This window comes from Haemaphysalis longicornis, unplaced genomic scaffold (assembly GCF_048455015.1).
Source record: "Haemaphysalis longicornis isolate Haplotype H1 unplaced genomic scaffold, Haemaphysalis longicornis Haplotype H1 scaffold_6, whole genome shotgun sequence".
Lineage (NCBI taxonomy): Eukaryota > Metazoa > Arthropoda > Arachnida > Ixodida > Ixodidae > Haemaphysalis > Haemaphysalis longicornis.
Genome location: NW_027526407.1, coordinates 205,243,882 through 205,271,584, shown reverse-complemented (window position 1 = coordinate 205,271,584; position 27,703 = coordinate 205,243,882). Strand labels below are relative to the sequence as shown.

Sequence of the window (27,703 nt, the reverse complement as noted above, 5' to 3'; positions counted from 1 at the left end):
GCAAAGCAAGCGGCGGACACCCCACTGAGGGCAACTGCAGCTGGCCCGGGGTGTCGTCTGGGGCGACCTAGACGGCCACGCCCTAGTATACACAGATGGCTCGGTGCGGCAGCAGCAGGGGTCGGCCGCAGCGACCGCCGTGCTGGGAGAGGCCACCCGACAGGCGCGGCTGTCCTATGCCTCTTCTTCGGCCACGGCTGAGCTGGTGGGGGTCGGACTGGGCCTGGACCTGCTGCTGGAGATGGAGCCCTTGCCCGAGCACTGCGCCCTGCTGTGCGACTCCCGAGTGCCCCTGGTGCATCTTCAGGACGGAGACTCGCACTCCCTGTTGGTGCGTGGCATCCGGGAGAAGGCGGCACAGCTGGCGGACCGGGGCCCTCAACTGTGCCTGCAGTGGGTCCCCGCCCACATTGGTCTGGATGGCAACGAGCGGGCGGACGAGCTGGCCGCCGGGGCACACGCGCTGCCTCCGTCGGACATGGCGGCTCAGGCGGCAGCGGACGACGCCCGCCTGCTCATCCAGCGACACATCCGGACCAGGCACCCTGACCCGTGGCTGCGTGTCGGAGGGGGCCTGCCGCCTGTGCGGGCCTCGCGCCTGCCTCAACGACTGCGCTCGGCCATCCTGCGCCTCCGCGTGGGCGACGTGTGAACGGCGGAGCGGAAGCACCGTCTGGGGCGGGCGACCAGCCCCGCCTGCACCCACGGCCGAGCGCCCGTGCAGTCCCTGCCGCACGTACTATACGAGTGCCCCAAGTTTGCGGCAGGGCGGGCAGAGCTGCTGGTCGTGCTTCACGGAGCGCGGCCACTTCACGGAGCGCGGCCACTTGCTAGGGAGCGAGACAAAGTGCTCGAGGCCCTGGGTACATACCTGCGGGCCTCGGGGCTGCACAGTGCACTCCACTACAACTCTGCCTAGCTGCCCAGATTGTGGTGTAGTGCTGCTGCTGAAGCAGCTTCTGTACTTGTGTGTGTGCGTGTGGGACCCCTTTTACATGTGTGCTTTGTCCTTTGCAGATTCATGTGTTGTCTATATCTGTAGTGTTTCTCTGTAATGTTAATGTGTAACTCCTTTTTTTTTCTTATTCCCCTTTTTCCTTTTTTTTCTCTTTTGTGTTTTATATTTACCTTTGTGCGTGTTACATACGTTGTAATGTCAACCTTCTCCCCTATCCTCCTGTTCCTATGTATCCTTTTCTCCCTATCCTCCCCCTCCCCCCTACACCAGCAGGCGTTCCGGTGTCCGCCCCCTAGGCGAGACAATTTACGCCTGTTGGTGGATTTTCCTTTTCCTAAGAACAATAAATACATACATACATACAGCAACACACTCTGCAAAGCAAAATGCAAGCGGTGTTTATTCACGCTTGCGGCACACAAAGAGAGGCGCGCTCGTTCAGCCCATAGCAGACGATAAGCGGCACGGCGTTTCCTCCTCGCGCATTAGCGAAAGTGTTGCCATAGCAGCATCAGTGATTTTTTTTTAGTTTGACAGTTTGGCCTACCAAGCACCAGGGGAGAAATTGGCGCTAGTGGCGCAATTATCGGTTACCTGGGGGGTATACCAGCTGACCTAGCCGTGCATGGCCGTGCTATCACTTCGTGTTAGGCAGCAGCTGTGCGCTGTTGCGATGCTGCTACGCAACCCGGCTTCAGCGCTCGGGCGAACCACCAATAACCTGCTGCCGGTCTTCCCTCATCGACTTTCCACGACCCCACGTGTTCACTGTCAAGGAGCGTCTTGGTTCGTCATATCGTTTACACACACATACGACATGGTAAATATCGTATGTGTGCAGGGCAGGCTACCCACATCGTGTCTTACATTGAATGATGTGCTTGGCCCCTGGTCATGCGCAAAGATGGCTTCACGTGCGACGAGGGCCTTCCTAAGCTTCCTTCGCAGTTCAGGCCTAGTTCACAGACTTTAACAGTGCCGAGCATTGACTCGACATGTGCTACAGAACCGTGACCGTCACCTTTGCGCTCTCAAGCTCTTAGTGGTGTCCCAGTGAACATTTCGGGGCTGTGATCACCGTGACTACTAGGTTGGCGGTCAAAGTGTTATGATTGCTCGTGATCGCTCCGCAGTTTTCTGAACTGTGCTTAAATTCAATGTGAACCTTCAGCCATTGCGTGTTTACCCCGTCTTTTATTTTTAACCTGACCTAGTGATCTCATGACCCCGTGTTGCCGCTCCGCGGTTGCCTGAACTCTGCTAAATTTGAAAGCGAACATTTCCCCAGTGCGCTAGAACAATTCTCTAGTGTGTTTTAACACTTCTTTTACTTTTACTTCGTACTACTGAACTCTGTATACAGGCCGCTTGTCGTTTTTTCTTTGTTTTTTTTTTCATTTGTGTCATTATTCACCTGACGTAGCATGTTAGGCTATCTGCTGGACAGACCTCGTCAGTACCATTAAACTGCGTTCTCTCTCTCTCTCTCCCATGTGTTCACAGCGGCGAACTACGCGGCTACTTGACAATTGCCTTTCAGCGACCTCGTGGCCCCTCAATCACCAACCAGCCAGCGGCGGCGCTGACAACAGCATTGCTTGGCCGCCCGCTCTGCAAGCTTCGGTGGCATGCCCGCGCATGGTTGTCATGCCCTTTTCGTGATATGTTTGGCGACGCTGGAGACGTCTTCAACGAGCCACTCGACGAATATTACGACAGAAGAATGCAAGACGTCTTTCCGGTAGTGCAACATCGCCAGGACAAAAAGGGGCTCCGACCCTCGGCGGATTGCCACGGCAGGAGCAACCGAACGCTCACATGCGCAGGAGAGGAGCGGGCCTCTCGTGCATGTGTGGGTTTGTGTTTGTGCGTGGGGGCGCTACTATCAGTGCCATGAATTTTGTGATTGGTGTGTCCAGAGGTCAGATTCGCAACAGTGGATGGCAGCTCGGCGGGATCGGCCAGCGTCAGCACTTTATTGGGGTAAGGGCCTGAAGTTCTACCTCTCGTATTGCCAGACCTTGCTAGCGAAGCGACGTGCGTCCTGGGTTTTGACTTTCGTCACTGGTTTCTACTTGGCTGTAGCGAGTAGGCGAGGGTAAACTTTACGGGGTGCAGTATCACGATAGACAAGTTCAGAGTGCGGGACCTCGTCAAAATTTGCGAGGAGTTTGGTCTTTCTGTTGGCCCCGCAAAGCGAAAAAACAGATCCTCGAGCTCATGGAGGATGGTGAGGTAACTCTAGAGGAAGTCCAGGAAGCTTACGAGGAAATTCAGCAGCCGACTGAACATGAAAGCCTAGCGCGGCGAAAAGAGCAGGCTGAACTTGACAGCAAAGGGCGAAAGAGGAGACGGAAATTAAGACCAGGGAAAAAGCTGCCGAGAGAGCGCATGAACTGAAGATGAAGGAGTTGGAGTTTCGGATGTCCGCCGAACACTCTTCTCCATCCTTGCGGGACTCCGTGAGCCTAAAAACCCAAGACCCTCTGCAGCCGTTCAAGGTTGGCGAGGACATCGCTGGTTTTCTTGTGGATTTTGAGTGCACTTGCGAGAAGGAAGGTTTCTCCTCCGACGTTTGTCTCCAAAACCTTTTGGCACTGCTGCCGTGTGGGGTCACAAATGTAATTAAGTGACTGAGTAAAGAGGATGCGGATTTGTATGACAAGGTCAAAACAGCTCTCCTGCGGAGTAGGTACCGCCTGTCGGGAAATTGCGCAGCGCGACCTAAACCCGCAGCCGCGCAAGAAAGTAGCGAGTCGACCGCGTCGGCAGATCGCGAAGCACCAGCTAAATCCGTAACCCGCACGCAAGTAGCGAGCCGATAGCGTCGGCATATCGCGAAGCGCGAGCTGAACCGGTAGCCGCGCAGGGTAGGAGCGAGCCGACTGGGTCGGCAGATTGCGTTGCCCAAGCTGTGCGCGTAGCCGCTTAGGGTAGAAGCGGGCTGATCGCGTCGGCAGATCGGCTGCGCCCGTAGTCGCTCAAGGAAGGAGAGAGCCGTTTGCGTCGGCAGATCGCGAAGCGCGATCTAGATCCGTAGCCGTGCAAACAAGTAGCGAGTCGACTGCGTCGGCAGATCGCGAAGCGGGAGGTAACTTCGTAGCCGCGCCGGAAATTCACGAGTAGGCCGTGTCGGCGGATTGCGAAGCACAACCTGAGTCCGTAGGCGCGCAGAGAAGTAGCCAGTCGACTGCGTCGGCGGATCGCAGAGCGCGAGCCAAACCACTAACCGCGCAGGCAGGTGGCGAGCCGCTTTTCTCGGTAGAGCGCAATGTGCTAGACGAAAGCAGGAAGTCGGTTAGGAGGGTTCAGCAGTGCCGGCCTCCCGTAGACAATACATGGACACTTTCAGAAGCCATAGCGCGCCTAATATTTGGCCTAACCCTATGGGGTTAGTATCAACTTTTTTCGCTTTCAAAAACGGGGGGAATGTTGCGGAGAGGTTTTTAAACTGGGATCTCGTTTTTTTACAAACGAGTAAGAAATATGAGCAAAAACATGGGTTTTCGGGGTGCCTGTGTTTCTTCACGCCGCATTGAAAAACATCTCCGAATATCGAAATTCTGTTCGCAACATTCCCTCCCTTTGGCTCTTCTGATTGCATACATGCCGGTAGAATTCTTCTGAGGCGAATAGTTTTAGCGCTAGGCTTTCTGGAAGTTCCGCTACTCGCAAACGCTCGCATTCACATTTCCCACTCTTGTTGGTGGCTCCGTCTTTCGTAATCAGGAGGAAACATTATTAGGCTCTACCACTCATCGCGTACACGCTGAGGTTTTGCTATGTTACTGCGCGGATAGCCGGACTTTTGGGCTTATGCGGCATGCGCGCGGAAGAGCGAAGAAACGTTTGCCGTCACTCATGCGAGTGGCCCGCTTTGATTGCAACTATGCATTGCAGCGTGATCTCTTGCGAGCCGGGTTCCACGCTTATCAGCGCGCGGGGAAGAGCACGGTTAGACCGATGGCGTTGGTCGAAGCGGTGAATATTTTGCTTTTTCACCGAACGACGGCTTGAATGCTGTTTAGTTTTTTTATTATTAAACTCCGACCTCAAATCTTGCCGGTAAAGCTGTTGCTGGTGTCCATTGCATAATGGCGGGGTCACGGTGCAAAAAGCAGGAATATTATTTTTCTTTTAGGCTGGGATGGGGGAAGAGGGCAAGAGGGTGGTTTCGCACTTGAGCGGCTAAAAAAAACTTTAGTGGGGCTTCTTGAACGGAAAACGCCTCCTGACTTCTTTATTTTTCTGTTTGCTCATTAAAACGTTTTGCCTCCTCTTTCTGCTCTCTCTCTCTCTCTCTCTCTCTCTCTCTCTCTCTCTCTCTCTCTCTCTCTCTCTCCCCTTCGTGTAGCATGAGCAATAGACATTTAGGAGCACCCGTTTTTCAGATTACAAGGACAGCCTTTTCTTTATCTTCAACTTCGGCATTCCCGCGAACGGAGACTTAGCTTATGCAGCCACTTGCATCTACGTACGCGTGCGTTAGCGGAGTAATGCGTAAACCCGCTGACTCGTGCGCTAATATGAAGCAGGTGTACCACATTATTGTATTGTTCAATTAGCGTAGCAATCTTCCTAAATGTCAGGGCGCCTTTATAGAAATCGTAAAACGCAACGTTTTTATTACTTGATTTCTTATTTATATCCATTCAAGGCAGAAATTGCTTGAAGTTGCAGACGGAGGTAACTGTGCGAGCGCACAGAATGTTCAGCTTACTTGAAATTAAGTATATTAAAGCAAGAGTATCACTCTCCTTGTACTGCAAATAATGGAAAATTTTCAGGCTGACCAATGAGTTACTTTTACTGTCGGTATAAAGGTTAATTTTCCTGCAGTTTCAATGTTCCTTTCCAAAATTGCTTCCAAAATCCTCTTTCACACCATTCGATACCCAAGGCAAAGAAATGCACGGTGTGCTGTAAGATGCACTGATACAGCGTAGAGGTAAGAAAGCCACGCTCGTTTGTTTCTTTCATCTTCTTTTCCATCCCTGCTAGCGCGGTCTTTGTTTAATAGTGACTGGTTTTATTTCCGTTCTTTTTATTACGTTTAGGGTTCATCGCTCATTTTGAACCCTTTAAAGCATGGTCGTCAATGACCGTTCACCGGTGTTCGCCTTCCTTTATTTTTTTTATTTTTTTGCGTCAGTCCACGCACATACATCTTTTATTTATTCTCGCAGTCTGGTCAGTTTGTGTACAAATGAGACACGAACGTTACAATGTGTTTTCTAGTATCAGCGCATAATACGTAATTTAAAGCGAAGGGGCCACTTGTATGTAATTGTAACTTGTATCAACCTGTTGAAGCGCAGCACAAGACGAGGGACAAAAAACGCAGAAGACGCAGATCGCACAGTGTGTCTTCTCAGTGTTCTTTTCCCTCGTCTTGTGCTGCGCTTCCACACGTCGTTGTGTACCAACTCGTCAAAACCACTACTCTGCTGTAACTCGTATGCATTCATGTGTCTAGTGGGTTCGCTACAACAGCACTTGCCTTGTTTATGCGGCACTTTTGTCGTCAAACCGATCAACGGCTTTATCATTTTAACCCCCTTCCCCCCAACATTCAGAATTGCTGTTGTTGATGCTGAAATAAAGATTTGAGTGATTCGTATTTGTTAAAATGCTCTTTGGCGGGTGCTTGATTCATTTGCTTGCATTTATATTCCATTGGAGCATGCTCGGCGCATTTTTATTACAAACGACCGATCTAGACCAACCACCGGCAGAAAACGACGGTGACTTGCTTGATCTTGTCCCCTCCATCATGCTGGCGCCATGGCTTGTAATAACTCAGTGAGGTTCTGTCCTTTTACAGCTACATAAATGATACCATCGTATTCTTAACACTTTTATCAGAAAAATCCTTAAATTGTATTTTGGATGAAACAGGTTGGATCTATTACATATTATATTTCCCTTTTTCCCTTTTTTTCAATCTATTTCTAGTCCCACACATGGATGTGTAATTTACGCTGTATGTTAACCTAGGGATTTGACCCGCCGCGGTGGCTCAGTGGCTAAGGCGCTGCGCTGCTGAGCACGAGGTCGCGGGTTCGATTCCCGGCCGCGGCGGCCGCTTTTCTGATGGAGGCAAAAAGCAAAAACGCCCGTGTGTACGAGATTTCGGCGCACGATAAAGATCCCCAGGTGGTCAAAATTAATCCGGAGCCCTCCACTACGGCGCGCCTCATCGCCTGCGTTGCGTCGGCGCGTTAAACCCCACAATCAATCAAAAACCTAGGGATTTGGGAAGCCAGGCATGTCCTGCTCAGAGAGATGATTTCGCCTTCACGTAAATAAGTGGACTTGTTTGTTTCTTTTCGAGATATCACACATTGCTTCTTATTTTGTTTATGCCCCGAAGCACAGCTCTTTGATGTTTTTTTTATCGCTTACTCTCCGCATTTCAGCCGCACTTGGGGCAGCGAGATTCAGTGCCCGTAATCATTCAGATTTTTTAGCCCATTTCAATAACTCCGCCCACAGTAAATACATTTGTAAATACATCTGTACCACACACGTGAATCTGACAACATCCAGTTTACAGGGCGGGCCTGTACCTGATAATGCTACGATGACGCATCCAGATTCCGGTGGCACGCTTCGCAATTATCGCTCTCACGCTCTCACAATTATCGCTCTCACACACACACACACACACACAGACACACACGCACGCGCACACGCACACGCACAGAAACGCGCGCGCACAGACACACACGCACGCGCGCACGCACACATGCACACACACACACACGTGGACACACGCGCGCACACACACACGCACGCACACGCACGCACGCAAGCACGCACAGGCACACACGCACAGGCACAGACGCACCCACAGACACACGCAGGCACGGACATGCACACACGTACACATACACTCGCTCACACGCAAGCACATGAACACGAAGGCACACGTAGGTGCAAGCCAGAGCTCTTTGATGTTACTTGATGTTCTCTGAGTTACTTTGATACAAAGTAACTCGGGGTGCAAGCATGCCAGGAAAATTTGACGCCAAAGTAGCATCGCGATTTCAGGCAATTAATTATCTTGCATTGTATTTTCTGCAGATTCTTCACACTTTTAGAATTGTGAAATCAGTTTACCACGTCCATATAACTCACGAATAACCGTTGCTGTCCTGAATAAATCAGAGTGCTACTCAAAGATTGTTGATCAATTCGATAGCAAATTCCGTGCCTTGCCTGTACCTTGAAATACTTCATAGAAAGATACGCAGCACGCCCGTCCCACGTGGGGAAACTATACGAATACAGTGTGGCTAAGGCCCACCACCCGTGTGTACAGGAATAGCTACGTCCCTTGCTCAGTGGAACACCGCCGTGATTTCAGGGTTGCCGGCAGCAAAAACACAACTACCCAGGCTACATTTACCCGCCGCGGTGCAATTTACCCGCCGCGGTGCAATTTAGCAATTTACCCGCCGCGGTGGCTCAGTGGCTAAGGCGTTGCGCTGCTGAGCATGAGGTCGCGGGTTCCATTCCCGGCCGCGGCGGCCGTGGCGGCCGCTTTTCTGATGGAGGCCAAAATCAAAAACGCCCGTGTGTACGAGATTTGGGCGCACGTAAAAGATCCCCAGGCGATCAAAATTAATCTGGAGCCCTCCACTGCGGCGCTCCTCATCGCCTGCGTTGCGTCGGCGCGATAAAACCCTACAATCGATCAAACGTTAGCGATTTAAAAAAGCTAAAAGCAAGCACTCGGGAAGGTTCCCATAGCAACCCTGCAGTACCCGTGCACAATCGGACAGCCTAAACCAATATGTCCAGATACCCGTCACGGCGTGGCTGCGACAAAAGCGCAGCGAAGATGCGGGTGCCATCCCGGCCGCTCTTCAGAAGGAGGCGAGAAGGAACAACGTCCCCGTATCGAGATTTCGCAGAACGATCTGCATGCAGGTGGTTGTAATTCATCCTGAGCCCCCCACTATCGCGCGCTTATATCCCAGGTGTGGCTGCAGCGTGTTACAGTCCCAAAATTTCAATTTTTGTAAAGCGCACCGAGCGCAGTCCAGACCGAGTTGACCTCATGCCCGTACATGGTACACCACGTTCGGAAGTCGCCTTGTAGTCACAGCGGCAGCAGGCGCATACTCGTTATCTTGCCGCTGCCTCAGCTCGCTGCGACGCGTGTCCGTCGCAGCCACGTGAACGCTGCGACTATTGATAACGCTGGGTCATGTAGTCTTGGACAATCCCCGCACGGGGCTCCTTGAGTATTCATGGTGACGGTGTTGGCGACACCGCGGACCCCGAGCCCCCAACATAAACTGTAACCTACCGTGGTGATGTGTTTAAAGGTGAAGGGTAGAAGCCTCAAACGGTGGCCGTCGGAGCCCAGGTCAAGCTCCGGCGGATGGGCTCCCTGTCTGTTTACCAGGCAGGGAGCTCCGGGACCTCTCAGGCTATCAGGGCAAGGTTTGAGAAGAAAGTATCCCCGTCCCCTGCTTCTATACTATGATGTATGGCATTCTCTAAACCCCCCCCCCCCAAACGTGATCGGTCCCTGAAAAGGGGCCGCACCGAAGTATCTTTTCCTTCATTGCCATCTTTGACATTTCCTGAACCAGATAATTTCTCTCGATTTCTGTCATGGAATCCATCAATCCAACCCACCCTCTTGCATCTCAGTCAGTCTTCTTGATTGCCAAGTATCTTGAAGCCATAGTAGGAAAATCGTGTAAGTGCAAAAAACAAGTCTGGTGAACTCCTAACTGAAATAAATGACAAGCAGCAGTCTGCAAAGCTTCTTGCTTAGACTAGACTGGCTGATCTCGACATCCGGGTCACACCCCATCGGAGCCTCAACAGCTCGCAGGGTGTGATATCCGAGACACACCTCCTGAACGAAACGGATGCGGATCTCCTTGCCGGCTTGAAGGATCAGGGCGTCACTGCCGTGAGACGCATCACTATCCGCAGAGATGACAGGGAGATTCCGACCAAACACATTATCTTGACTTTCGACCGCGCAGTTCTTCCACAATACATAAACGCAGGTTTTATCCGTTGCTCCATCCGTCCCTACATCCCGAACCCGTGGCGCTGTTTTAAGTGCCAGAGGTTCAGGCACGGTACGAACTCTTGCCGTGGCCGAACGACGTGTGCAAAATGCGCGGCCCACGATCATCCGAGCGAGAACTGCCCATCCGAAACTCTCACTTGTGTAAACTGCGGGGGGCCACATGCAGCGTACTCCCGCAAGTGAGAAAAATTTCAAATGAAAAAAAAAAGATAATTAACATCAAGGTCACGGAGAACATCACCTTCCCAGAGGCGCGAAAGAGGTTCGCCTCTTTCCCCCTGGGGAGGTACGCCGACGCGGCTCGCCGGGGGGCGGAGCGGCGTCTGGTTTCGGCGGGGACCCAGTACCGCGAGTCGGACTTGGTCCCGCCACCGCCCCCCCCCAGGGTTGCCCCAGGCAGCCCAACCAGCCTCTGCACCGCTCGCTCACCCAGCAGCGGCGGTGGTGGCAACAACATCTGTTGGGGATGCCGCTGCATCCACTGCTTCCTCTCCACCGGCCCAAAGCACATGCAAGGGCACGGAGATGGAGACGGAGGCAGTCGCAGGGACCCCCTCTCGCGCCACACTGCCTTTGCCGTCTGTCGTGCTCCCCACGCCTTCGGCACTGGCAGCGCAGGCAAAGAACACCCGCAAGGGTACCACGCCAAGGGGGCCCAGTCCGCTGGGCACCCCCTTGCCTTCAGATGACGACATGGACGTCGAGCCCTTCCGGCTTTCATCGCAGCGAAAGGAACGGGCTGCGACGTCCAGGTCAGTAGAGAAGGTCAGAAAACCCCTCCCAAGAGTCCAAGCCCCGAAAGACCCTACATAAACAGTCACATTCCAGTAGCTCTGAACACATAATAATGGGAAGAGAAAACATAGTTCAATAGAACTGCAGAGGCCTTTTGAATAATCTTGACGACGTTTATGAGGTTCTGCATGCCAATCAGCCAAGTATAATGTCTGTCCAGGAAACACATCTGGATTCCAAACACACAAATTTCTTGAATAGTTACATGGTATACAGGAACGACAGGGATGGCTGCACACACTCTTCTGGCGGTGTTGCCATAATCACCCGCAAATCCTTAGCATGCCACCCTGTCACCTTGAACACCGTCCTCGAGGCTGTAGCCGTCCTCACAATAATATTTAATAGATTGATAACGGTATGCTCCATATACATTCCTCCTGATGTTGCACTTACGAGCACCGACTTCGAGGCGCTGGTTGACCAGCTGCCCGAACCATACATACTTACAGGCGACCTTAATGCTCACAACTCTCTTTGGGGCTCTTACAGAACGGATGCCCGAGGTCGCCTGATAGAGAAATTCCTTACATCTGCTGGAGCATGCCTTTTCAACAATAAACAGCCTACATACCATAACATAGGACACAATACATACTCAAATATTGACTTGGCTATTGGTTCGGCAATTCTCTTTCCATGTCTTGAGTGGGGAGTGGGCACTGACCCATATGGCAGTGACCACTTCCCCACTTCACTAACATATATAGGTAACGGCCCAAGCAGTTCTTCTTCCCATAATAGGTTCAATGAAGCACGAGCTAACTGGAACACATTTACAGAGACATCGAAACTACACCACACATCCATAGGACACCTACACGTTGAAGAAGCCACCCAACTCCTCACGGCGCACATCCTCTACGCCGCCGAAAAGTCCATTCCCCACGCCTCTGGTGCGCCACGCAACCAGCGGAGGCCGTGGTGGAATGAGGACTGCAGGCGGGCGCGAGAGGCCCAGAACAAGGCGTGGGGTATCCTTCGTCGGTACCCCACGTCGGGTAACCTCATTTTGTTCAAACGGGCCAAGGCGTTAGGAAAACGTGTGCGCCGTGAGGCTAAACGAGAGAGTTGGCACACCTTCTTGACATCCATTAATTCATACACAGACACACACAAAGTCTGGACACGTATACGCAAGCTCAAAGGACAAAAGACACACAGCCTGCCCCTGGTTAGCACAACAGGGGACACACTTGAAGACCAGGCTAACACGTTTGCACAACACATCGAACACGTGTCCAGTTCAGCATACTACACGAACACTTTCATGAAACACAAAACATCTGCAGAAAAAAAGCCCTTACACGACAAAGGCAGATCAAAAACTTCTTACAACTCTGAATTCACTCTCTATGAGTTGAGGGCTGCCCTGAGCTCGTGCAAACCTTCAGCTCCAGGCGCAGATAAGATTACATACTACATGATACAGCACCTACACCCAGACACTCTTGAAACACTCTTACACCTATACAATAAAATATGGCTTTCGGGGCACATTCCACGCTCTTAGAGGGAGGCCATAGTAGTGGCTTTCCTAAAGGAAGGGAAGGACCCTTCCTCTCCCGCCAGTTATCGTCCCATTGCCCTGACAAGCTGCCTGTGTAAGCTCTTCGAGAAGATGATAAACAGGAGACTTGTGTACTTCTTAGAGTACAATGGCCTTCTCGAGAGCTGCCAGGCGGGCTTTAGGGCGGGGCGATCTACCAACGATCAACTCGTTGCATTAGAGTCTTATATCAAATATGCTTTCCTCCACAAGCAGTACTGTATGACAGTCTTCTTTGATCTTGAAAAGGCGTACGATACTGCTTGGCGGTACGGCATCCTTAGCGACTTGAAGTCCTTTGGCATGTCGGGTAACATGATAAACACGCTTTCCAGTTACATGTCCGAATGGACGTTTCGCGTGCGACTTGGAACTGCACTCTCTAGGGTGCATGTGCAGGAAAATGGAGTGCCACAAGGTGGAGTTTTAAGTTGCACCCTTTTTATTGTGAAAATGAATTCCCTGAGGAAGGCATTGCCACCGTCGATTTCCTGCTCAATTTATGTAGACGACGTACAATTATCCTTTAAGTCTTGTAACCTGTCTGTCTGCGAGCGCCAAGTCCAGCTTGGTGTTAACAAGCTAGCTGGTTGGGCAGACAGGAACGGTTTTAAATTTAATCCAGGGAAGTGCACTTGTGTCTTGTTTTCCAAGAGGCATGGCATCCGGCCGCATCCAGACATTCAACTCCACGGTGTCTCGATTCCTGTCAAAAAGGAACACAAGTTTTTAGGTATAATCTTTGACGAAAAGCTCACATTCATCCCACACATAAAACAACTAAAACATAAATGCTTAAAAACAATGAATATCCTGAAGGTTCTCTCGCACATCTCTTTTGGTGCTGACAAACAGCTTCTGTTGCGTGTTTTTACCAGCTTGATAGGCTCGCGATTGGACTATGGCAGCGTTGTCTATGGGTCAGCCACCAAAACATCCCTCAGAATGCTGGACCCTGTGCTTCATCTAGGGCTCCGCTTGTCCTGTGGTGCCTTTCGGACTAGTCCAGTCGAAAGCCTGTATGTAGAGTGCAACAAATGGAACCTACAACGTGAGCGAGCATACACAGACCTTCTTTATGCTTTTAAAATTTCATCAATGCCTCACCATCCTTTTAAATCAGTTTTTCATGATACCTCCATGACTGAACTCCTTTTAAATCGACCATCTTTCTCTGCGCCCTTCTCTTACAGAGTTAGAGAGGAAGCGTCAGAGCTTGCTGTCTCCTTTTTAGATACCATCCAAAGTTCTGTAACGGATCTCATAGCACCATGGCATCTCCGCCCTGTCTCATGCGACACATCATTCACACATGTAGATAAAAACCGAGCTCCCACATGTGCAATTCTGCAGCTATTCTTGTATTTGCAGCAGAAGTATGAGTGCTCTGAATTTTATATGGATGCCTATAAGACTTCCACCTCTGTGTCCTGCGCGGCGCATGGGCCCGGCCTTAGTGTCACCAAAACTCTGAATAGTCATACTAGTATATTTACGGCAGAGGCTTACGGTGTACTTCTTGTTGTCAATCATATCCTTCAATGTCACATACCAAGATCCATTATATATACAGACTCACTCAGTGTCGTGCGGGCGTTGTCGGCAACAAAGTCTTCAAGAAATCACGTTGTAAATCTAATAGTCAAGGGTATTATGTCTGTGTATGTCCACAAATTTGAACTAGTTCTTTGCTGGGTCCCTGGCCACTGTGGTATAGCCGGGAACGAAGCAGCGGACCGAATGGCTGCTGCTGCTACACTCACGAATACAGTAGACATAACCACATTACCCTACACCGACGTGAAACCACACATCAGGCAACAACTTCGCAAAACATGGCAAACACACTGGAGTGAACAAACAGACAACAAGTTACATGTAATAAAACCACACTTGGGACCATACACCACCGACACACGTAATAGATACACTGAAGTCGCCTTGGCTAGATTACGGATAGGGCACACTCATGCAACGCACTCGCACTTTCTCACGGGGTCTCCAAGACCCCTGTGCAGCAGGTGCGGAGAGGCCCTATCCGTGATCCACATCCTTATACAATGTAAGGCACTTGACACAACACGACACAAATACTTCCCACAACTACACACGCGACATATTCCACCACACCTGTCATACTTCTTAGGAGATGAAGCCATGTTTTCTATCAAACGCGTTTTCGAGTTTCTTACCGACGTAAAATTTTTACATCTTATTTCTTATCATGCATGTTGACAACCTGGCCCTTTACACCAGTCATCATCTTCATTACGTTGTCTTTTACTTGGTTTATTTTTACTGAAATGTTCTACTTTTACTTCCATGCCACTTTCATTTAATCACTATTGTTTGGCGCTCTTTGCCCTTTGTCGGCCTTGCGCCATTAAACTCCAAACATCATCATCATAGTCTTGGACAATGCGTGAGACTGCCCAGTTCACGTTGTCTGTTACAGTAAACGGTCTATTTTTTTTCTTTAAACGTTGTTAACAGAACGTTGAAAGGTAGTTTCAGGAAGTGACAGAAATCTTGCGTTCGTGGCAGGCAATCTGCATCGGTCTTTCCATGGTTCGAAAAAAAGCAAGAGCGCGTCAGACAGGAAAAAGGGAAGTATAAAAAACACTTGCGCAAGTGTTTGTCAAGTTCTCTTCGTGTTACGCCTGATGCGCTGGTTTCTTTCAAACTTATGTATTGATCAGCCCAACTTCTCACTCTTGTTTTTGGCGTTATTTTCTGGTAATTACTGGGGTCGTTGCTAGAGGTTAATTTTTACTAATTGCTTTAAACGTTTTTCGGACGTGTCGATATCGAATAGTGCACAATTGAGTATTCATTGTTCTTTACGTTGTCTGTACATATTAACATTGAAGCTTCTCTTTCACAGCACAAAAAGGGCGCAAAAATATTCATAAATTATCATACATACGTGCAAAATCTTCTTTGTTAGCTGAATTTTTCCGTTTTCTGGAATATTTGGTTTATTTAGAAAGACGGCTACGTTCACGGCTGCCAAGGCGTGAACCCCGCACTATTTTATTTATATATTTGAAGCGCTCACCAACAGTGGTGTGCCTTCTCGGGTGAGGCACTGGGTAAATGAGGAATATAAGGCATACAGAGACAACACAGATAAGCAAGGGTAGTAAATGAAAAATGGGTAAAATAAATGTGTGGGTATACGAGGTGTTTCATCGAGACTAATTAATTTTAAAAAAATAGGATTTTGGAAGTAAAGCTGTTTTTCTTGCGCTAAGTGACCAGGGGTCGTGGCAGGTGCCAAGTGCTGTTTATGGAAATAAGTAACTTGACTTGGTTAATCACCGTTTCAATTATCCGAAGTTAGGTGCTTGATTGTAATGATTAACTTGTAGAGGATCATGAGTCCATCTCGTATCGATTATTACATTTCCGAAATTGTAACTGCGTGCAAAGGTACAGCGCTCAGAACCTAAGCTCAGCAGATGTGCGTAAAGGGCTCCGGGCGGAAGCTGAGCTCCGCGAAGCTGTGCCCTCAGGCTCATGTCACTCGGAGCTGTACATGCCACACGCACGCCGGGCTTTATCTTCGGCCCGAACAGAGGCAAGGGGCACCTGAACAGCCGAAAAGCATCTGATAGACGGATTTCTAAAGTTCCCAGTCAGGGAGTTATTACGCCAAAACAATCTTCGGTCGGCCCATGTGGCCACCAAAACAATAATGATAAAAAAAGCGCCCCGACATTGGGAATGAGAGTCTTGGGTTACTGTGTTATGCGGGGGGATATACCCCTGAAAGTGAACTAAGGGAGGGCATATTTTGGCCCAAACGGATAACCGTTGGACCATTGTGGTAACAGAATGACCACCCTGAAATGAGAATAGAAAGAGCAGAAGACCGCTAGCGCTATGAAAGAATGAAATAAAGAAATTAAATGAGTTATTCGGACACAACAATATAAAAGCTATTGGACATCCACGGGCAACGCCCTTGATAGGCTGATCATTCATTCATTCATTCATACATACATACATACATACATACATACATACATACATACATACATACATACATACATACATACATACATACATACATACATACATACATACATACATACCTGCGTATGCACATACGTACGTACGTACACAGCTCAATTTACGCAGTGTGGACGTATTATGAAAAATTGAGAAAAAACGTGCGATAATTTAAATAAACCGGCATCACATTCCATTAGTCACATTTAGCTCAATGTATAACATATGACTTTAGCGTTTCGATAACGTTTACCTAAGCTGTAACCTACGCATTGCACTTGTTACATGCGCTTTCGTCGTTCCGTAATATTTATGGTCACAATACTTTGTTATATTTCTTTACAAAAATAAACAATACAACAAAACGCCTGAAATAAGTGCGCTGCGTCGGATTTAAAGCCGTCTAAATAAAACATCTTGGTACACCAAACACATTTAGCGGAAAAGAACAAAAAGAACGAGCTAAGAGAGAAATCACCATTGTTACGTAGAGCAAGAACAGGTCATAAAAGAGCGTTCTAAGCAGAGCCATGGCTGGATCCCATCCGCAACACCCCGTTTCGCGTTTCGCTTCTCGTGCTAAAAACACCGGGCAGCTAGCCAAATTTAATTGTCCAAGAACTCACAAGTCGTCGCAGCAATGGCCACAATTACTACCGTTCCAACCACTATGTGCATATCTTAGATTGGGCTTAACCGCCTGCATATTAGTGTGATCGGGAAAGTGATAGTTCCTCTTGTTTTGTGATTTTTTATGACGAAACGTTATCTCGTCGATACCACGTACAATCGTGCACTTTTACTTCAAATTCCATGTCGAAACTTTTCAAAAGCAATACAGCGGTAATAAATTTCAACTAAGCTGTTTCACTATTCGAGAAATGTTATAAATAATGTTATCTTGACTGCGGAAAATATTAAGAAAGTAATTTTCTCAGAGTTCGAATATGTTTGCATGTTAAAAGCGGAGCGGGTGACAACTTTATGCACCCTTCTTCACCTTGAAGTGCTGATAAATCTGTAGTTATTGCCGGCACAACGCCGCACAGCGTGATTTGCTCGCCCGCAAGAGATGTGTTTTCAGTTTCTGCTCTGACATTGGTGCGATTTTCTTCATGCGTAACACTCGCAATCGACGCTGCAGGAATTTAACACGCATAAGTGGGATAGAATCCTCCTTGAAGAAGTCACGTTTCGTGTCTTCCACAGAAGCGCACCAGCGAACCAAGCTTCTATCCCGCAAACGGCAGGATTGACAACGAATGCTGAGGGAAGCCTGCAGCCCAGTAGGTCCACACGCACCCCTTGCCGCTTCCGTAGCTCGCTGCAATGCCTTCTGTCAGTCGCAGCCACGGGTCGGAGCCATGTAACCGCCGCCGTTTATGCTGGCGTGAAAGTGAATTGTGTATACGCGCTGTCGTATTTCTGTGTTCTTACCTGTGCGCGTAGATTGATACCAAAGGTTTAAAAAACCTCCAAATGCATTTTCTGTCGCCTTCTTAGACGCAGTGGCCTTATCTGGGGGTCGCAGGAAATGAATGTATCTTTTTATTCGCACCACGAGAAGCACCCTCCTCGCCCTCTTTGCAAGTCGCCGACTTTGTGTTCTCCAGAAAAAACAACAGCATGCAAAAACGCAAAAAGAAACATCTGGGACTAGTCATGCCGGTATTCATTCCGTACTGATATCTGACATTCTTGGCCACGATCTTCGGTCGTATCAGGGAACGCTCGTGTCATCGCACGACCGATGCATGCCGTCATCGGAGCTTTATTTCCTTTCGTGCGGCGGAATAAAGCGTGCTTCGGTGTCCTGGTTGTTTTTACACTGCTAGATTGCAACTACCTGAAGCAGCTTTTTGGGGGCGGTACGTGATGCCATCTATGAAGCGAAAAAGTGCGAATCTGAGTTGGCGCCGAACTGCTGAACCCTCTGGCTCTTGATGTGCCCGGTACGTGACACAAGCCCAGTTTTGGACCCGTCGTCGGAAACTTCCCAGCAGTTTACGAACGCTGACAAGGAGACGCTTGTCGTCAAACAGAACGCGTCGTTGACGCGAAACTCTCTCCACGAGAGCGTTTAAGGCTCAGCGGCTTCAGACAGAGGCGGGCCGAAGGCGAAGGCCAGCGAAGCCGTAGATCTTGGGGCGCTGAGGAAGCCACTGGGATCACAACCCACCCGTATGGGTATTGGCCAGGCTTTTGAGATAGCGGATGCTAGGGATGACTCATGTCACCAAGCGGGGCTACCTCCGGGCACGTTGTTTTCCGCAGAGAGACGCGGGAAATATGCGGATTTTCATCAGTGGCCCAGCATATGGCACTTGGCTATGCCAGCTTGGAAGCGTTTGTAGGCCGGGTAGCCAGAGTTGCAGTGATGGCAGCATGCCTCAGAAGTTTGATTACAAGTCACGTGGGATCGGTGCATTGCCTCTCGAATGTGCCGTGATTTCCAAAAGAAAGAAACGAAGGTGACCCAGAAACAATCACCATGAAACGCCGAAGAAAGAAGGCGAACCCTCTCACTCTGCAGCTTAGAGGGCTAAGATGGCTAGAAGCGGCAGAGCCAAACGAAAGCTCAGACGTCTGAGGGAAACTAAGAGGCCGCTCCCTAGCCGCGGGCCGAGGGCCACTACGTCAGAAAGAGCAGGAGGGGGTGACTAGGTTCCGCAGGAATTCTCGGAGAGCTGGGGGTAAGGCGTTTCGTGAAGAAAGTGTTCACCGCCCACGCGTTCGTCATGGTCGGGTGTCCCATTCTTCTCTGCAGGGTTCCCTGCACTTTAGTACTCTCCGCACGCAATGCCTGTGTTTTCCCCTTCAGTGTCAAAGACCTCCCCCATACACAGCGCGGTGTTTGCAGGAGATGAGCAGGGCCGGTCGGCCTAAGTGGCAGCAGCGTTTCGTTCGGCAGACTGCAGCCGCAAATGTTTGTTTTTACGAGGGCTTAGGATGTTTCCAAGGATTCAGACGAATCCGCGTGCGCGTGCATAACTGCGTACTTTCCTCATTCTGACAAGTGTTTACCGAGTTTTCGTAAGATGGAGGAAGTTAAGCGTCTGGTTTTTTGGTTGGTAGTGTGTTAATCGTCGTAAGTAAGCGTAAATTTTGTGTTTTGCTCGAGAAGTGGTTAATGTGCGTTGTCTAACACCATGTGGTTAGACCTTTTGTTAGGCGTGAGAAAAGTAGTTATTGTTCGTGATCGAACTCAGCGGGAAGTAAGCGTATATTTTTGTGTTTTTAGTTGAAGAAGTAGTTAATGTACGTGATCTAAGACCACGTAGTTTAACTCTTTTTTGGTGTTGGAGAATAGTTATTGTTCGTGGTCAAAAAAGTGTATGGCGGGCGTAATATGCGTGTCAGTGTTCAGTTCGTCTCACCCTAATGGAGCGTAGGAAGTTGTTGTATATAAACACTAAACGTGGGTGCGTTTAGTACTACTTGTTTATGGTCAGTTCGTGTTTTGAGGCATTTATATGTGCCAGTTTGATTGCCTGGCGCAATGATAACCCTAACGCAATTTTATGGTTCAGTGTAAAGAATGGAAGCTACAGATTACTGTTGATTAACGTAGCCGAGCTCTGTGAGCTAGCTATCTGTAGGTTATGTTCCAGATACGTTTTCTAGTATCAGGGGTTTCCAGTGTCATCACAAGTTTCGTTTTCGTTCGTTTTCGTTAGTGTATATGCGAAATGTTATGTTTTTCAAAGAGTCGTGTATAGTCATACTTTGTTTTGCTGTACCGTTGTGTCCGTCTCGTAGTTTTGACTTTTGTGCTGTAGACGGTGACGAAAGGCGTGCGTTTCCTCGATTGCCTCTTGCGGCATTTGAAGCTAAGTAGCTTTGATAAATGGTCCTGGGCTAAAAGGAAAATGCCTAATGAGTTTCTGTTGGCTTCTTCTCTTGTTTGCGTCACCTGCCTCATAGAGATCCTATATAGCACATTGATGATTCTTTTTCTCTGCTGTAGTTGTTTTAACAACACCCGAAATTGAGGCCTGATTCGACACTTGTGCCACGAGATGAGCGCTTCGAATCGTTTTAAAGGGGTGTAACATTTTGGAAGGCAGGTTCCTGGTTGACGGAGGAGACCAGGGAAAGAAAGCAGCCCTTCGGAGAGCTCCGCTCAAGCCCTGGATGGACCTGCTGACTACCCGCATCATTCCAGCTGAGTCGCGATGAGCCGCTCGTCATCATGATGCATTGTCTGGCGGCGGGGGGGATGTTGCGATGCTGTTACGCAACCCGGCTTCAGCGCTCGGGTGAACCACTTGCTGCCAGTCTTCCCTCATCAACTTTCCACGACCCGGCGTGTTCACAGTGGCGAACTCTGCGGTTACTTGATAATAGCCTTTCAGCGACCTCGTGGCCCTCAAGCACCAACTGGCCAGCGGCGGTTCTGGCAATACCATTGCATGGCACCCCGCACTGCAAGCTTCGGTGGCGTGCCCGCGCATCGTTGTCATGCCCTTTTTGTGGCATGTTTGGCGACGCTTTAGACGTGTTCAACGAGCCACTCGACGAATATTACGCCAGAGGAATGCAAGACGTCGTCCCGGTGGGGCAACATCGCAGGACAAAAGGGGGTTGCGACCCACGGGGGTGCCACGGCCGGAGCAACCGAACCCTCACCTGTGCAGGAGAGCAGCGGGCCTCTCGTGAATGTGTGTGTTTGTGTTGGTGGCACTAGTATTACTGCCAAATTCATGGCACTAGTATTAGTGCCATGAATTTGGTGATTTGCGTGTTCTAACGTCAGCCGAGAAAAAGGGTGAAGGGGAAGGGATCCAACGCGCCTTTTTATCTCTCGTGCGCAGGAGCGCACTGCCTGTCCTCTGATACCGAGATGTAAATACTTGTACATAAAGTTTTCTTCTCCTTTCAACATCGTCATCATGACTGCACTGGCACGACGCCGACCACGGATCACTTCGACCACGCTACCCTGGTTCGCAGCAGCGCCATGACGAAGAAATTTTGTATTAGGAAGTAAAGTAGTCGTGAGCCATTTTTTCTCCCCATTCTTTCTATCTGTGAAATGCTTCTAAAGCGCTAACGGTTTCAAGAAGAAATGACGAACACCTTTTCCCCTTTTCCTTTCTTCGCGCTCTTGAATTCTGGCCTATAATTCTGTGCGGCGAGTCTACAGGGGTGTGGGGTGAGTCTACAGCTACAGGAATTTGTAGGCATCCTCTACTACAGTCGAGTGTGGTAATTATTTTTTTGCCGAGCTGAGCGCGTACATAGCAGCATCGATGGATGGAAAGGGGTAAGAGTCTCTTGTGGTTATCGCGTTTAGGCGTCTGTAGTCTACGACAAGAGGGCACTACCTTCTTTTTTTTTTATCGGCCAACAGAGTTGTAAATGCCCAAGGGCTTTTTATGGTCTCACAGCTCCTGTATTTCTGGAGGACGCATTCCAGCTGTGGTTGTTTGTGGATGCTGAAGGGCCTAGGGTTGAACCAGAGTGGACGCGCATTTCCTGTCTCGATGTTGTCTTCTAAAAGGTTCAACATCCCCGTAGGCTATGTGACCATGGCTGCGACGGGCTGTAGTACTGCCGCCAGCCGCGATTTTTCCGGCACGGGTCCTCAAAATGACTGCAAGGTTGTTTGCAAACCATTTTCAACCGTGCTGCTCAGGGTTTCTGCCATCATCAACTGTAGCAGTGATTCGAATGGTCTTGCTACGAAGCTGTTTAGCGGTGTTACGGGGCCGTAGTGGTAGTTTCCAGATTTCACTTCAAGCACTAGCCCTGCCCTGGCTATGAAATCGCGACCCAAGATGGCTGGACAGAAAAGACCGAGAAGGCGGTAAAAACATTGCCTGTTTTTGCGGCCATCAGCGATTACTGTCAACTTCGCTGCTGATGTTATCTGCATAACTGGGTCTGAGGTTGTTCTGAAACTGGTGCTTACGTGCCGGAATTTGATCTTCCTCACCCAAGCACCGTTCTCTCACAACGTCTCCAAACACGGAAACCGTTGCCCCACGGTACAGTAGGGCCGGTACCCTCAGGCCCGCTATCTTTACAGTAATGAGAGGGCCATTATGCACGCTTGCAGCCTGTTCCCTTGACAAGAACTGCGAGGTGGGCTTGTTGGTATAAGTTCATAATGGGAAACAGCGCAAAACAAAACAAAGACAACGTCCCGTTGTATTTCTTGTCCAAGTTTTGTTTTTGCGCTGTTTCGCATTATGAGCCTGTTCTCGAAGAGCCAACGGCCAACAGCTCAGCATGCGCTGATTGTTCTTCGCTGAAGGTTCCTGGGGTGCTTCCTGCCTCAAGCCATCGCCTTCCACGCCCTCCATATTGGGTCCGGCGTGCTCAGAGGAAGTTGGTCGGGAATGTTAGCTCTGCGTCAGCCTCCGTCGTCGGTGTGAAGTTTTCCACGGGGGCGGTTGCGGCTTTGGCGGTAGCGAGTCCGTGCACTGCTACGTCCCCGGGCCCGTACACTGGTTTACACCGCAATGTGATGAGTCTGGCCACAATATCGAGCAGAGTCTCTCGCTCGGTTGCGGCAGGGTTTGTGCACAGCATGCTCCTGGGTGGTGGGACGAGAGAATACCAGTGTGCTGTCGTCTGCGCCCGTTGGATGCATTGCGATAGGGCTAGATGGTGTTTCTGGGCTGGAAAAGTTTAATGGGCTGGAATTCTCTACCTTGTGGACAGCCCCTTATCGCCTAGCGGTGTCGCTTGACTCGTGTATGCGGACAGGAATTCGTTGTTGCCATCAGCACGGATTGATAGGCAAGGGGTAGCCAATTTCTCCGCTTTTGGCGCTGGGTTCCCCTGGTCGGCCTGGCTCAAAGGCCTCTCCCATGAAGTCTCCTGATCGCTGGGGTAAGTCACCGCTCGAAATCCATATCGCGGTGGCGTTGCACCTCTGGGGTGAATCAGCGCTGCAGCCATCTCCCCCGGTGGCGTAGCACCTAATGCCATGAAACAATTCACAAAAAGTAAATCTGAAAAACCAAGAGTGCCCCAATTGCAGCTGTTCATTAAGGAATGTAACGCAAAGAACGAAATCAAAACACCTCTAGCGGTCACGAAGGAATCACTGTAACAAACAACGTACGTGACCAAAAAAAAAACACTTTTGAGAAAACAGCTTCCGAGGTTGCAACATAAATATCATTCACGAAAAGTCGGTAGGGTTGTAGCCTTCCGTGTCCTTTTGAACACGAGGCTTCTGGGATGCCTTGCCTTGAAGTTGGAGTGCCTTTTGCAGCCTTTTTCTTTCCATAAAACATCATTTTCAGCTCCTCTGTGAAGAGTACATAGCCCAGTTTGCGGAGCAAACGGGGGGATATAGCTTTCAATGCAAAGTAATTTAGCTGGTTGCCTGTATTGCACTGGACAATTTCCCCCTGCAGTGTTTTGACCATGGCCAAGTGAAACACTCTTTTTACACAAGTTTGAAAACCGATTTTTGACTTTTTTATGCTTTAATTATAACCTTGCCTGGAGCAGCAACCTCGTACTCGTAGGCGCAGGTCTTCTTTGCCAAAATTGTACATGCGACAAGAATACAAACGAGCTACTTTGAAGCTTGGTATAATATTCTGCGTGACCCCAACTTCAATGCACGCACATTTTTTTAGTACTCTTGACATTCATGGCATCCAATATTTCTCGAAGCACAACCAGCATGCACAAAAATATAAATATATGCATTGGTGGTAATACTTTCCATAAAAAATTCAATTTGTTGAATGCTGCTACAGTAAGGTACATTTTTACGCATTGGTATTAATAATTTCCCTAAAAATGCAATTTCTTAAATCCTACGAAAGTAAGGTACATTTTTAACGCCGTCCATACGTTTCTATACCGAACTCCCACCTGTTCGCATGATTACTCAAAGTTCACGGGAAGCGTGGCGCAAGAAAGCGATATGGCTGTCCCGCATCGTGGCACTCGTATACCGCAACATGTCATACTTTAAGTATCCCTCAAATGGCCCTTCAGGTCGCTTTTAAGGTTAAATCTAATGCAACAGGAATTAATTACGACTACTGGCGTTTAATCGTACCCGGTTGCGTAGTCAGCGATGCTCCAACGTACAGCGGCTATGCCGTGCGACCCGCAGCTTTTGACACGTCTGCAATTTTAGCGGGTCAGCATCGCAAATCAGACGAAAATTTCACTTCGCGCTCTACTATCGCGCACACCGCCTTTCACCTTCCGGGGTAAAGTCACGCGCACCACGAAACGTTCCATGAATTCCGCTTTTCAAGCCACGCAACTTCACGTAATCTGGATTGTAATGTCAGGCATTCCCATCCCGGCAATGTCCGCGTCGAATACCACAGCAGATAAAATGACTGAACAGAAACTTGGCCGAGCGAAGCAGCGAAAGTGAACTCTGAAACGGGCACTACGCAGTTCAGGCGCCCGCCTTTTTTCATTTCCGCGGCGACGCCCAATCAGGAGATCCGTTTCAGCGCGGGCCGACCGGAAGGCCATTCGCGCTTCAGAATGTATTTCTGGCTTCGTTTGTGCGTCTTTATTTTTCTACTGTTCCTGCATCTGTGAAAGAAAGAAGATAAAAAAAATTCCCCCGCATTTCCCCGAGGGGGAGAATGTGAAAGTGCGAATGCACGGTTGTCGGCCCGCTTGCGGCGCTTGCGCTCGGCCCCCGCAGCCCACCGCCTCGCCGCCTTCTCTTCCATCTCTTCCATCGGGTTTGTAGTATCACGTGTACACCACGCAGTTATCAAGCCGCTATAACGCCGCTGAGTGGCCAACGCACGCCGCTGACGACGTAGTTTGAATGCGTTAAAGATATAAGGCGCGTTACTAACACTGATATCAGCGTCGCGTCCGTGGCTTAGTCGGTAGAGCGTCGCGCTGCGGCCGCAAAGTCCTCGGATCGAAACCTGGCGCCGGATGCTGTTTTTTTTTATATAGAGAGAGGAGGACTGCGGACGCCGCCGCCGCCGCCGGCGGTGGAAGGTTTGGGGTCGCTAATAAAGTGCATTCGCACTTAAAATATGGCCGGGACCGGACAGAGGATCGCTCAGTCGATACAATGGTACCAAAATGGGCGCGCCCGGTCGCACCTTTGCGGTGATACGGCGCTCCGAAAATTGTGCTGGCTACCACCTCCAACTACAGGAAACAAAAAATACCTTAACAGAAAATACCCGAGAAACTGGTGGGGAAACAGCCCCGCCGGTAGCGTAGTGGTTATCGCACCATACCGGTATTCTGGAGGTCGTGGGTTCGGATCCCACCCGACGGGCATTTTTGCACCAATTTTTTTCTGACTTAAAAAATTCTTCATTTGTTTCTATGACCCACCACAACCTCCCCTTTGCTTTCCGAGGTTTTCTTGACTGCCAACCATTATTTTCTGTCCTATTTCACCGAGCCCCTCATTACCCATTTTCTGATTCGATACCTGCTTAGCGAGGGTCTCTGTTCAGTCTTGGTGCCAAAGGTAGCTTAAGAGGGTTCAACGCTGGTCGACCACTCTGGACATGTCGTAGACGCTCGAGTCACGGCCCGGTGGTTAAAAAGAAGGTCCCCTTCACCCCGAGTAGTCCGAGTGGCGCTGGCTACCAGTGCCAAGCGCAGGAAACAAAAACACGTGAACATAAATACCCCAGAAAGTGGAGGCTGAAGTAGCCCCGCCGGTAGCGTAGTGGTTATCGCACCAGACCGGTATTCTGGAGGTCGTGGGCTCGGATCCCACCTGGCGGGCATTTTTTCTCCACTTTGTTATTTTCCAAATTCTTCATCTTGACGTACTACATCCTCCCCTTTGCTTTCCGAGGTTGTCTTGACCGCCAATTCTTATTTCTATATATATATATATTGTGGGCATTTGGGGTGTACTGTTGTGATATTTATGCGTGGAAGCGACATGACCATTGTTATATCCAGTGTGGAACACGGCGGGTCAATCCCTCTGTTCCTTCTACCCATCCAAACCCATCGCCACTGTCATCTGTGTATAACCGTCATCATCCCCGGACAGATCCGTGTTTCGGTGGCCTGTGCTCTGGAGCCTAATTAAAAGTGGTCCTTCAGCATCTCGGAGCTCTGTCTCTCAATATATATAAATATAAACACATGTAGACACACACACACACACACACATCTATATGTTCGCTTGAGACTGTGGTCTGTGTGTGCTTAATCCATCAGTATAGCGCCACCCGAACAACAATTCCAGCCCACCACGTACTTTTCAGAGAAAACAAAATTGATACCATATGTATCTCTGCTGCACTCCCAAGGTCTGAGATTGGATGATAAGAAGGGAGTACAGTTGTATGTATGCTTTACAAACTCTGAGAAATAGATTCTGCTACACATTTTTTGGTACAATGAGCCTTTTGTGTGTGATGTTTGTGCTGGTGCTTTGCTCTGAAACAGATATGTGCGGCATAGCACCTCATTTACCATATGTTGCCTTTGTCTAGGCACAGGTCCCTGTAGTACGGAGGGTGGTGCATGCGGATGACAAACCAGGGACCGTGGCGAAGTGTTTTCTTCACCCTGGCCGTGAAGCTCATCTCCATGTTCCGTTGGAGTGGTGCGTAGTTTATGGACAGCTCAGTCACCTCGACGTAACCGACATCTGGTAGAAGGCCTGCAACAGGCGGGGTTACACTGGTTAGCACTTTCTGTAGTCAACGGTACAGCTTTTACAGTAGCCACCGCAGCAGCTTTCTCTTGTGGCCAACACTGAGACAAGCATTTACCCCGATCGCGAAAAAATTTCATCCAACTCGGCTCCGTACCTGTACCAGTGTGGAAGCACCATATTTTAAAGCGTAGGTTTCCTTGCCTCTTTTGTGGCTTTTCGAGGAGGTGCTGCTGGCTGGTGTCCGCCTGGCCCAGCACAGCACCCGTTCCCGGCGGCCCCTTCTCACCCGCCGGTGCAATGGCGATAAGGAGCATCCAGGGTTCCTCTCAAAACCTCCACATTGGAGCGGTAATCTCCGCGAGTGCCACCTCCACCGATGTGTCTGAGGGATGCAGTTACATCTGGATTCCTGTATTTAACAAAACTTTTCAATTCCCCGTTGCCACATTCATTGAAACCCATGTGTTGGCGACCTCTGTCTAACGAAGGCAGGGCTATCGATAACCTTGATGTAACGAATGCGCTACGCTGATGAACCACTGGTTTGGTCACTGTTTCTGAAAAATCGGCCGGAGATATGCACCAATTAAGCCAACATTGCCTGCACCACAAACTACCGTGCGTTTCCAGGCACGCCGTTCGGAGTTTAGTCAGCCCTCTCCACTTCTTTCTGAGGTATGGGTTCGTCGGTGATGAGTTCTGCTGTCAGATAACGAACGTTTCGTCTTG

General features: G+C 49.6%; 1 protein-coding gene across 1 annotated transcript; it reads right to left on the bottom strand.

Moving 5' to 3' along the window:
• Positions 1-22,806: 22,806 nt before the first annotated feature.
• LOC144142175 (uncharacterized) lies at positions 22,807-26,956 on the bottom strand. The gene is made up of 2 exons (XM_077673554.1): positions 26,788-26,956; positions 22,807-23,306 (listed from the first exon to the last, which is right to left on the bottom strand). Exons 1-2 carry the CDS (start codon positions 26,904-26,906, stop codon positions 23,108-23,110), a joined length of 318 nt encoding a protein of 105 aa, XP_077529680.1. The 5' UTR covers positions 26,907-26,956; the 3' UTR covers positions 22,807-23,107.
• Positions 26,957-27,703: the final 747 nt, after the last annotated feature.

What these genes read in the sequence shown, in the direction of transcription:
- LOC144142175 (XM_077673554.1), bottom strand. Translation starts at nt 26,906, where the DNA reads ATGGAGATGAGCTTCACGGCCAGGGTGAAGAAAACACTTCGCCACGGT. An exon ending in CTAGACAAAGGCAACATATG is followed by an intron (nt 23,307 to 26,787) that starts GTAAATGAGGTG and finishes TCATGGCATTAG; the next exon opens with GTGCTACGCCACCGGGGGAG.